Genomic DNA, 12,059 nt, shown 5'->3' on the forward strand with positions numbered 1-12,059 from the left:
TGACCCTTGGCATTTTGTAAGCAGAAGAGGGATTGACCTTACTCAAAGATTCCTGATGCCATTTAGTCGTGTACTTCCTTCCTCCTATGTTTTTTTCTTTAAAGATCTGTTACACTAAAGAGTAGATTTTGGCCAGGGGCGGTGGCTCATGCCTGTAAGTAATCCCAGCACTTTGGGAGGCCGAGGTGAGTGGATCACTTGAGGTCGGGAGTTAGTGACTAGCCTGGCCAAGATGATGAAACCTTGTCTCTACTAAAAATACAAAAATTAGCTGGGTGAGGTGGCGGTGGGCGCCTGTAGTCCCAGCTACTCGGGAGGCTGAGCCAGGAGAATCGCTTGAACCCGGGAGACACCCCACTGCCCTCCAGCCTGGGCGACAGAGTGAAACTCTGTCTAAAAGGAAAAAGAAAAAAGAAGAGTAGATTTTAAGTGTTCTCACCACAAATATATATATATATATATTTATATATATTTTAAATATATATAAAAATATATAAAAATAGGTATCTTTATTAAGCCTGACCATGTGCCAGCACTATATATATATGTATCTATATCATCTCATTTAATTGTCCTAACAGCCCCCAAGATCAGGTCTGTCATTATCCTGATTTTACGGGGCAGGAATCCATATATATATATATATATATATATATATGCCGTAATACGTATGTTAATTAGCTTAATTTAGCCATTTCACAATGTATACATATATCAAAAGATGATGTTCATTATAAATATATACCAAAAAAATTTTTTTGTTTTTAGACAGAGTCTCTGTCACCCAGGTTGGAATGTAGTCTGTCAATCACAGCTCACTGCAGCCTGGAATCAGGCAATCCTCCTGCCTCAGCCTCCCAAGTAGCTGGCACTATAGGCGCATGCCATCAGGTCTAGCTAATTTTTTTTTCTTTCTTTTTTTTTTTTTGTAGAGCTGAGGTCTCACTGTGTTGCTCAGGCCAGTCTTAAACTCCTGAGCTCAAGCCGTCTTCCCACCTTGGCCTCACAAAGTGCTGGGATTCATAGGCATGAGCCACCATGCCTGACCAATATGTATAATTTTTATTTTGTCAATTAAAAAAGTGAATTAAAAAAATAAAGATCTGTTAACAATAGTGAATTTCACTCGCATATCTGGGAGGAGAGATTTGCTGACATCCAGAAAACCGTGGTCTCAGTCTAGTATACCACTTTCCCTCCCAGAAACCAGCAAGTGGCTCAAAATCCCCAAAGAATCTTCCCTTCTCGAAAGGCAAATAGATGGGTTCAGAAGTTCCCCTGCTGTTTACATGGTATTCGACATATGGTCATGAGACACACAGTATTCTTAAAATCTTACGATATGTGTAAGGCCCCATTTCTGCATTTTTTTAAGCATCCCATGCACTCAGTCATGAAAGGAGGCATTTCATAGAATCTTCGGTGGATTGTGTCGTGGTTTCAATTATTGGTGATTATTGGTAAGGTATAAGGGGTCAAGTCATCTCTCTTTGGCAGAAACTATCTTACCCTTAATGGAAAATTATCTCTGGTAAGCTGATGTTTATCTTGTCCGTCTCTGTACACCCAAGCTGATGTCTTATTTTCCTGCCTTCTTTCGCTTGAATACATGGACTCTTTAAGATAGTCTGTATTTTTTCATTTGTTCCTCCGTCACTGGCCTTGTATCTTCCCTGCAGTATTTTGAACTTTCAATTTTCTCTAATTTACTGTGGGTTGACTAAGAAGGACAAACTGATGAAGAGAAGAATCATCTACTAGTTGACCCTGATGTAAAGGTCGCACGTGGGCAGCATGAAGGCGAGGCAGGGCTGTGTTTGTGCAGGTCGTGTGGTCCCTGCTCTGAGGGTTCCGCGTGGTAAGGTGGGTTTGTCCACGCCTGTCCTCTGGGGAAGTTCCATCCATTTATTAAAATCACAGGATATGGGTTTGCTGCTGTTTTTCCTATTAATTATTTTGCTGAGTAGACTGCTAAGGAATGTAGTATATGCATAAGCTGATGTGACATTTTCAGCATAAAACGTGTAAAAAAATAGGAAGTCAGCTGGGCGCAGCGGCTCATGTCTGTAATCCCAGCGCTTTGTGAGACCCAGGCAGGAGGATCTCTTGAGGCCAGGAGTTCGTGACCAGCCTAGGCAACATAGCGAGACCTCATGTCTACAAAAACAAAGTTAGCTTGAGGCCAAGAGTTCAAGACCAGCCTGGGCAACATAGTGACAGCCTGTCTCTACCCAAAAAAAAACCAAAAAATAAAAAAATTAGCCAGGTGTGGTGGTATGTGGCAGTAGTCCCGGGTACTTGGGAAGCTGAGATGGGAGGGTCACTTGAACCCAGAAGTCAAGGCTGCAGTGAGCCATGATCGCTCCACTGCACCCCAGCCTGGGTGACAGAGCAAGACCCTGTCTCAGAAAAAAATAAAAGGAAGTCAGATCTTGAGTATGTGTCTGTTTTCAAATTCCAGAAATTTAAGGAGCAGCCTATTTCCATATTTCAAAGAGGAGAGATGTGCGGAGCGAATAAGTTTCATAGTCATGTCACTGTGGAGTGACAGGAGGGCAAGAAAAGACAAGCGACCCAGAAGAAAAGAGAATTAGGTGTTCCCACCCTGATGCCAAAGGAAAAACTGGACCATTTGGCCATCTCTATATGGAATGATGGGAAGGAGTGTGTTCTGAGAATCATAGGAATTAAGAAGCCCAAACATAAAACTCACAGGACATTTTGGATTTAAGGAATTCCTCCATAGACAGTCAAAGCTCATTATTCTCAGATTCTGTCTTTGCAGATTTGCTTATTTACTTGTAACCCCCAAGTGAACACTCATGTGCTTTCACGGTCATTTGTGGATATGCCCAGGATGGTGAAAAATGGTAGTCACCTGATGTGCATTCCTAGTGGAGGTCAAACGAGGCAAAGCTCTGCCTTCTGGTTTTTTTCTCGTACTGCTAATAAGTATCCTTTTTATGGTCTATTTAGTGCCACACTTCTTGCATTTTTGTGCGTACTGTTGGTGATTTCACTGTTTAAACAGTCCCCAGGCGTTGTGCGGAAGCGCTGTCTGTCTTGTGTCCCTGCGTGCGGCGCCATCTGCCTGATAGAGCAAATGTGTGTTAGGTAAGCGGCATTCAGGCATGAGTTCAGCTGCTCTTGGCCATGAGCTCAGTGTGAAGAAACTGGCAATGTGTATTTAAGATGGCTTTCAACAGAAACACACATAAGACACGGCCAGTTAACTGAAATGTTGTTTCAAGACTACTGGAGGAAACTCACCCCATATTTCCCCTAGGAGAAATGATTCAGGAATGGCTAATTCAGTGTTTATGGTAACCTTATAGATCATAACTGCCTCGAATAATGAGCATCAACTGCATTTCCTTGGGACCAGATAGAAGGAATTGCAGAGAAGCCAGGCCCTCTATAGTCAAGGCGACAGATAATGATGGCAGTATGACCAGGCATGCCCCCATTCCTGTGCCATTTTCTGTGATGGAGGGTGGCAATTTTACTCTATTTAGGAAGAGAGAAATCAGTCCAGAAAAGGCAATTAGGAAATAGTGTTGTTGGTCTTTCGGATGATGAGGAAGCAAGTAAGGGAGGGGTTCTTCCAGTGCCCCAGCTGCTTCCAGGTGTGGTGGCATGGCTTTGTGCAGAACAGATATCCTCAGTGGGTGTGATTGATGACAACACCCAGGCCATGTCCTGCTTGATTATTGGAGTGCATTGCCCTAGGTGTGACAAGCTGCTTCGTGTGACAGAATGAAAGATGAGTTTCATAGCAACAGTTCCCTTGGTTTTTATCGAAACAGCTGGGCTCAGGTCATTAGGCTATTTTTTATTAAGCTTGTTTTACAGTATATGTGATACAAAGAAAAAGGTGTACTGTCTCAGAGGTGTAACAGTGGGTGTACACTGACCTTGAGCTAGTGTTGTTAAGGCGCAAGTCTGATTTTAAAGCTCTATCTATCCTTTGCTTTCCACATTCCAGCAGTATTGAGGACTGTCTTGAGGTTATGCGAGAAAACAAGGTTATGTGAGAATCATATTTCTCATAGGTAAAAACGTGTAAGACTTTGCAGTCTGATCTGTTATTTCTGACAAGACTGAGAAAAGTTCAATAAACTCTTATAATTTTTTAAGCGTTACATTATCTACCTTTGCACCCACTGACAATCCTCCTTTCTCTACATGATAAAGCATTTGGGTTTTGCACTAGTCATTGCTAATATATAAGTTTCACTTTGATTTTTACAAAGTCCTGAAGTTTTAGGGCTTGTTAGGAGGTCATACGGTTACCACCCACATGTGTAGAATTTACTGCCAAGAACCTCCCCAGGCGGATGGGGAGAAAAGAAAAACCGGGAGCAGGTATGGCTGAAGATGGATGATTCTGAGGTTTTTTTGGACATGGAGTCTTGCTGTGTCGCCCAGGCTACCGTGCAGTGGCGTGATCTCAGCTTACTACAACCTGTACCTCCCAGGTTCAAGCGATTCTTCTGCCTCAGCCTCCCCGGGAGCTGGGATTACAGGTGCCCGCCACCACGCCCAGCTCATGTTTGTATTTTCGGTGGAGATGAGGTTTTGCCATGTTGCCCAAGCTGATCTCGAACTCCTGACCTCAAGTGATCCGCCCGCCCTGAGCTTTCAAAGTGCTGAGATTACAGAGGTGAGCTACTGCGCCTGGCCTTGAAGCTTCTTTCCGACTGTTAGAGATGAGGAGGAGTGAAAACTGTCTTCTCACATCACCACAATTGATAAATGTATCCTCGCATCCCGTTTCTGAGATCTAACCCTCCTGATGTTCCCCACCAACTGGACTCACCTTATGTCGTCTGCTAGCTTCTGTTGGGCTAGCTAGAGAATATTGACAAACTGGGAAGTGTCCTTCCTACGTGACCTGTTCCTCTTTCTGTTTCTTTTTAGCTGAGATTGGGGATTTTGATGAAGCCTTGGACAGAGAGCACTTAGCAAAAAATAAATACATACCTCAGCAAGACGCACTAGAGGACAAAATCGTGGAATTTCACCATAACCACATGTAAGTCTCATTCTTGGCTCCATATTCCCTCTGAGCCGGTTCTCTCTGCCTCCAACCTACATGGGTGTACATCCCAGCCACCCCCCACAGAAACTATTGTGGAGAAAAACACTAAGGGTGAGGGGAAAAGATCACAGAGGCTCACTGGGATGTGCTGATTCATCCTGGGCTCTCAGAAGCACAGGTCACCCACTGAAGCCTGGAGCTTAGGGATGCCCAGGCTTTGGAACAAAAGAGAAAGTAAGAGCAAAGGACCATCCCGTTATCATCCTAATGAGAAATTGGGAAAGGGACATGGTTACCTTGGGACAAGGTCAGAGTATCATAAAAATCCAGAACCTTTGTAGCATCTCCATTTTTGTTTTTGTTTGGATTAATAAAACATTTTCAGAGGACTCATGGTGCTTTTCGTTATTGTTTTAAGGAAACATTGGAGCCTGATGGCCATATGAAAAAGTGTTCTCTTGAACTTTTTTTTGCAGGTTTAGGTTATTGAAAGCAACTAAAATCTTGTTTTAACACAGTGGTGTTTTGCTTTTATATGACCTTAAAGGAAACTCTTTGAGATTCCCCCCCTCTCAAAACAAAACAAAACAAAACAAAACTGGCTGAGTCTGGAGACTTTTGGGGTTTTATGTTCCATGAGCAATGGAGCTTTTGTCCTAGCTGCTAGACTTTGGGTTACAGTGAATGGGAGGTTGAGTGTCATCTGATCGGGTAGTCCCAGTGTTTGTGATGAAATGCCTTTTTATTTCCCAAGAGAAGCTTCTTAATCTCCAATTAACAGACACAGGGAATTCAAATCTCCTGGCCTTTCTCTCTAATTTTTGTTTTGTCAGTGGACAAACACCAGCAGAATCAGATTTCCAGCTCCTAGAGATTGCCCGTCGGCTCGAGATGTATGGAATCCGGTTGCACCCGGCCAAGGACAGGGAAGGCACGAAGATCAATCTGGCCGTTGCCAACACGGGAATTCTAGTGTTTCAGGTGAGAGCCTTGAGAACACGGCCCGGTTCCCTCGGTGATAGAGAGAGAAGAGGTGGCCCTTCAACTCTGATTCATATTCAGTGGGCCAAGACCTCTGATTGTTATTTTTCGGCGAACAAAGAAAAATTAACCTCATCTCAGGCTTTCTGTTTCCCAGGCCCTCAGCTCCCAGATTCTATTTCACTTACCTTTGCCCTGTTTGGGGAATCCATATTACAGATTTGTTTGGTTTTATTGACTTTGTAGCATCACAGAAACATGTAGCTCTCCATGGACCTACACTTAGAACACAGTGTAATGGAATCGAGACTTTAGGTCCCCGAATAAACACCTTTTTCACACTTACAGATGATACTTTGCTGTAATGTGATCCTTTTTTTTTTCCCCCAAACCCAGTTTGGGTTGAGCCAGCTTATTTGGTTGGGACTTCAGATATACTTAAAGAGTGTTAGGCACACTTTTAAGATATAGCAGTTTTATAAATTCATAAAAGCCACATTCTTGCAATTTTGTAGCAAAACACATACTGCACTTGAATTCTTACGTGTATTCTACTTAAGGACATAGTGATTCTCTGCACTCTAAAAGGTGTGCTCTGTTGATCATTCTGCTATTGGACTGTTTCATTGATCATTGCTTCTCTCTTAATAGCCTTATTGAAGTATTGCTGACGTACAATAAAGTGCACACACTTGAAGTGCATAGTCAATAGAATTTTATTATATATGTGTATATCCTGTAAAATTCCCAACAAAACCAGCAGAATGAACATATTCACCCCCAAAAGGCGGTTCAGTACATTCCTTTTCAACACAAGCGGGTAACCTGTGCTTTTAGTTTCAAATGGATATAGAGAAAGCACCTGCCTTTGTCATGAAATGGGATCAGATTTCACCCAGTTATGAAGTTGTAAATATGTTCAGGACCTAAAACCCTTTTTTGAGCTCTTCCAGGTTTGCGTATATTTCCCCCTCATCTTTTATCAAAAGAGTTCCGGTGAGTCTGTGTTCATGCACCAGAAGTGTATGACAGCATAATTATTACAGAATCACATCCCAAGAGGAGTTAAGCTGGCTTCCTACCAGGTGGTAGGGAGTGACATTGTGAGAGCAGTGTGGTAGTCAAGGCGAATTTTTTCTCGACAGTTTTTGACCTGCATGCATAGCCTCTGAGTACCTGATAAGAGAAACAACAATAGGCCAGGCGCGGTGGCTCACGCCTGTAATCCTAGCACTTTGGGAGGCCGAGACAGGTGGATCACCTGAGGTCAGGAGTTCGAGACCAGCCTGGCCAACACGGTGAAACCATGTCTCTACTAAAAATACAAACATTAGCTGGGCGTGATGGCATGCACCTGTAATCCCAACTACTTGGGGGGCTGAGGCAGGAGAATCACTTGAATTTGGGAAGCGAAGGTTGCAGTAAGCCAAGATCGCACCACTGCACTCCTGCCTGGGTGACAGAGCAAGACTGTCTCAAAAAAGAAAAACAATAAAGCCAAGTGGAGTTTTCAGTACTATCATTAAATTTCAAATCATAACCCTGAACCACTTCTAAAAAGTATTAAGAAGGAAAAGAAGTGTCTAACAATTGAATTAATGTGCTTTGATTGTGTTTGACACAACCCTAAGTACTGGGAATACCTGGGTAATGTAGTCACCTACAAAGCCTGTGTCTCGGAACCTACCTTCTTGCCAGTGCCCCATTGCTTCATTCTTGCCACGTTGAATGAACAGGCCTGGTGTTCCAATGGGCTCCAGAGGAATTCTAATTTCAGCTGAGACTGGGCAGACGGGAGTTGGTATCCAGCAGCTCCCCATTGTTTCTCCACCTTGGTTGGAGACAGTGACTACCTGGCTGCCACACACGATGAGGATGTGTGAGCCCCGCCCAGAGACTGTGCCGGCCTTGAAGACACACGGCAGGCCTGGCCTCCCATCCTCAGTTCTGCCGGTGCTGTTGGAAGCTTGATGGGCCCAGGAGCCAGACCAGTGTAGATGAAGCAGGGAGTTGATTGCAAACCTGCTGAATGTTAACCATAGCTGCCAGGAAGGCATGTGCTTGGAAGTCTCTTTCTGCCACATTAAATGTGTCATTTGCGGCAAATTAGAATATATCCATGTTGCAGTTTCCATGTCTATAAAATGAAAATAATAAATCCATCTTGCTGGATTTTATCATATAAGGGTTGTTAAGATACGGTGTATAAAGCCCTCAGGATGGTACCTGGCACTTCATAAGTCCTGGCAGCTAATGATTGTGGTGGTTGTCATGGTTTTTATTTCTATTTATCTTTCTTCTCATCATTACCTTGGCTAGTTTCCTCTCTCCCTAGAGGTAGACTTAGTTTGAATGCCAAAATCCTATAATTAGTGAGAAATAACGATCCAGGAACAGGTATCATCCGATAGCCACAGATCCTGTGAGTTCTCTGCAAAAGGCATCTCTACTGAGCAATCTCCTGCCAGCCCTCTTCCTTTAGCTCCCATAAGCAAAGCAGACCAACTCGTAAGTTGCTTGTTATGCATTTCCTGGCTCACTGCTAGTCTCTTTCTTTTAGGGTTTCACTAAGATCAATGCCTTCAACTGGGCCAAGGTGCGGAAGCTGAGCTTCAAGAGGAAACGCTTTCTCATCAAGCTCCGGCCAGATGCCAATGTAAGTGGTCCCGGTGGGACAGGAGACCCATTGAGCCATGGGATGGCATGTGTCCTGCAAAGGGTGGAGGTCTGCACTTGGCAGGGCTTCCACTGAACCTGTGGCCAGTGCCACCCAGGTGCTTTGGTCCACATGAACGCCGAGCATCTCCAGGACAGATGTATCCAAATGGTCGGTAACTCCAGGGCTGCCATCATTGGTAAACAGAGAGCGTAAAGGAGGTACACGAATGTGTACCTGGGGAGATGGTCATTTCCCTGCACAAATCCAGGCAGCCCCTCCTGACAAACAACCTGGGCTGTGCTGTTGCTGCGCATCTTGCCCCAGGCTACACCTGGAGACCCCATTCAGTATCCTGCCCTACCCCAGGCATAGACTGACTTCCCCAATCCCTGCCGGAGGCCCTGAGTCCCCAGTGGAACTCATTTGCATGGGCTAATTAGGTTCCCTTCCCCACTTACTTCCCACAACACACCTATTGCTGTGACCCACGCCAGGACTGGGACGGGAAGGGAGGAGCAAGCTCTTGTTTGTCTGCCGGAAATGGTGACGGAAGAGGTGGGTTATGTGCCCTGGGTTTCTGTCCCCAACTAGCATGTAGAGTTTTTTCCCATGGCAGAGAAGATGATAAATGGCAATCGGGCTTATAGTTTAGGTACAATCTGCGTTCAGCAGGCTTTCATGGCCCGACCTGGGAAGCATATTCCCATTTTAAATGGTTTTCCATGGAAAAACTCACTGGATTCCAAAAAGCTGCCTTATAAATAAAGCACTGCAGCACAGCTTGTTTGTAAGTTGGGTCCACCCATAACTGTGAGATCCCCCAAAATAGTTGGAACTGCTGGGAATGCTAAGGACGGTAGTAACTTTGGTTTATATAATATGGCCACTTCAATTGGGAGCAGGCAATTTCTACATCCCCTTTCCAGAATCAAAGGGCATGATTTTTTTCAGCCGAGAGTGATACTTTTGTGCCCCAGAAAAAAAAAAAAAAAAAAAAAAATGTCATTTTCTGTGTAGTTCCTGGGGTGGCCTGGAGCCCGGAGCCGTGGCCAGCTTTACAGAGAAACCACGTAAGAGCCAATGTTGACACGAAGTGTGAGGAAGAGGATGAACGTTGGGTTTCAGTGATTTTAAGGAGGCAGGAAGGGACTTCCAGTATTTGGGTTTTGTTTTTCAAGGAAACGTAAGCGAAATAAACATAATTTGTACATGAAATCTGTCAAAAGATGGTGTCCCTTCCATTGCAGCCACGTGGCTGTTTCTGTTACTCATCTAAGAGATTCTCTGGGGCAGAAAATGATGGACTAGGGACTGCATCTTGTCCTTAAGAATAACTAGAGTTTAGTAAGTCTTTGCATTGATGGTCATGCTATAATAAAATACACAGCGAAAACTTTATTGGACAAAGCTATCTTCTGCTCCTTTTCTCCTGTTTCAGTGACGTATCTGTGGGTAATGGGAAAAAAACAACATTGTATTTTCCCTTTTTAGAGTGCGTACCAGGATACCTTGGAATTCCTGATGGCCAGTCGGGATTTCTGCAAGTCCTTCTGGAAAATCTGCGTTGAACATCATGCCTTCTTTAGACTTTTTGAAGAGCCCAAACCAAAGCCCAAGCCCGTCCTCTTTAGCCGGGGGTCATCATTTCGGTTCAGGTGAGGTCGTCACTTCGTGCCTCCATTTACTGGGTGCATGTTTTTCCTCCTGCCTCTCACAGCCGCTGTGACACACAGCAGGTAGGGGAGGTGAACGCTCATTGGCCTCCGGGAGCTGTGGCCAAGTGGGGGCGCTTGTGTCGTAATCCCAGTGAGCTCTGTTTGAGCAGCAGAGAGGCACTAGGCAAAGCCACCCAGTGCTGGTAAACGCCTAGCGGGAGTCTCTAACTCAGAAAGGATTTCCTCTCTCTGTAGAGGTACAAATGTCTTATTAACATTTGGTGTTGCTTCATAGCATATGTGGACTTGCACGTTATTGGTTAACTTTTCCATTCATTTTTAACAAATCATTGTCTGCTATGTGTCAAACACTGTTCCAGGCGCTGAGCCCAGTGATCCCTGCCTTCATGAAAGGTACACGCTCTTGGGATGGTTGCTTAGTAACCAAACACAGTTATCAAGTGGGCTTAGTTAATTGAACATTTTTTCTGTATATTCAAGGAAAATATCAAGAGACTGAATGGACCCAAAAAATACAGAGTCTGTTAGGATTGCTTTTAGTCCTGGCTAGCCGAGAAATCCTGCATCTCTCCCAGTTAGGGAAGGAGGGAAAGTGACGCCTCTGAAGCATCATTTGCGTGTTTAAATGAGAATATCTTGGTATTTCTCCCCTTCCCTGTTGTGGTCTCTGTTTCAGTGGTCGGACTCAGAAGCAGGTTCTCGACTATGTTAAAGAAGGAGGACATAAGAAGGTGCAGTTTGAAAGGTAAGAGAAGCTTCGATGCTGCTTCTAGTCTGAGAAGGCTCACACTTGCCAGGTAATGTTTGCTGCTGCTAAATATTTCTTCACCCAGACTTCAGACTTGGTGTCCCTTGAGTTGTAAATGACAGTCTCAGTCACCCTCAGCAAGTCCAGTGTTAGAGATGAAGGTTTTATTGCCCAGGGACATGCCCTGGAGAGTGGGATGAGAACAGACGAGAGGACCAGGGGAGGCGGGAGAGGACATTAGTAAGGGGAAGGAGAGAAGGGCTCAGGATGTCACCGCAGGGAATGAAGTGTCATAAAAACTAGCTCAATGGTGAGTCCTTCAATATTTTGGGATTTGTACTGAAAGTATGTCTATGAACTTTTTAATTAAGTAAATCTGGATAAGCAGAAACAGGATTTTTTTTTTTTCCTCGAAACAGGGTCTCACTCTGTCACCCAGGCTAGAGTGCAGCGCTGTGATCACAGCCCACTGCAGCCTTAGCCTCTGGGACTCGATCAGTCCTCTCACCTCAGCCTCCTGAGTAGCTGGGACCACAGGTGCCCACCACCACTTGTAGCTAATGTTTTGTAGAGATCAGGTCTCCCTATGTTGCCAGGGCTGGTCTCAAACTCTTGGACTCAAGCCATCTTCCCGCCTTGGCCTCCCAAAGTGCTGGGATTACGGGCAAGAGCCACCATGCCCAGCCAGAAGCAGGAGTTATTACTGTCGTTGTTGTTGTTATCAAACACTTACAGCCCTTCGTGTGTGCCAGGCTGTTCCAAGCACTAGGCCTGTGTGAACTCATTGAGTCTTCACCTCAGCCGTGTGACGTCAGTGTTCTTTTATTCCCTTTGTAAAGATGGAGACACTGAGTCCCCAGCAGGTAAATAAGTAGCCCAGGTCTCACAGCTGCTAAGCAGCTTCTGGCCAGCCATCTCCCGACCCCAGTGCTCCAGGACGGAGCAGCAGAACCT

The 12,059-nt window shown here is 44.7% G+C and overlaps 1 protein-coding gene across 1 annotated transcript in view; it reads left to right on the forward strand.

The window, feature by feature from the left end:
- Nucleotides 1-12,059, forward strand: part of FARP1 (FERM, ARH/RhoGEF and pleckstrin domain protein 1) — a 304,677-nt gene that overhangs the window by 234,389 nt on the left and 58,229 nt on the right. Inside the window, exons 7-11 of the mRNA XM_025364102.1 lie at nt 4,921-5,035; nt 5,875-6,022; nt 8,583-8,678; nt 10,173-10,336; nt 11,034-11,102. Of these exons, the coding sequence (XP_025219887.1) occupies nt 4,921-5,035; nt 5,875-6,022; nt 8,583-8,678; nt 10,173-10,336; nt 11,034-11,102 (592 nt within the window). The remainder of the gene's footprint in view (nt 1-4,920; nt 5,036-5,874; nt 6,023-8,582; nt 8,679-10,172; nt 10,337-11,033; nt 11,103-12,059) is intronic.

This window comes from Theropithecus gelada, chromosome 17 (genome assembly GCF_003255815.1).
Source record: "Theropithecus gelada isolate Dixy chromosome 17, Tgel_1.0, whole genome shotgun sequence".
NCBI classification, from domain to species: Eukaryota; Metazoa; Chordata; class Mammalia; order Primates; family Cercopithecidae; genus Theropithecus; species Theropithecus gelada.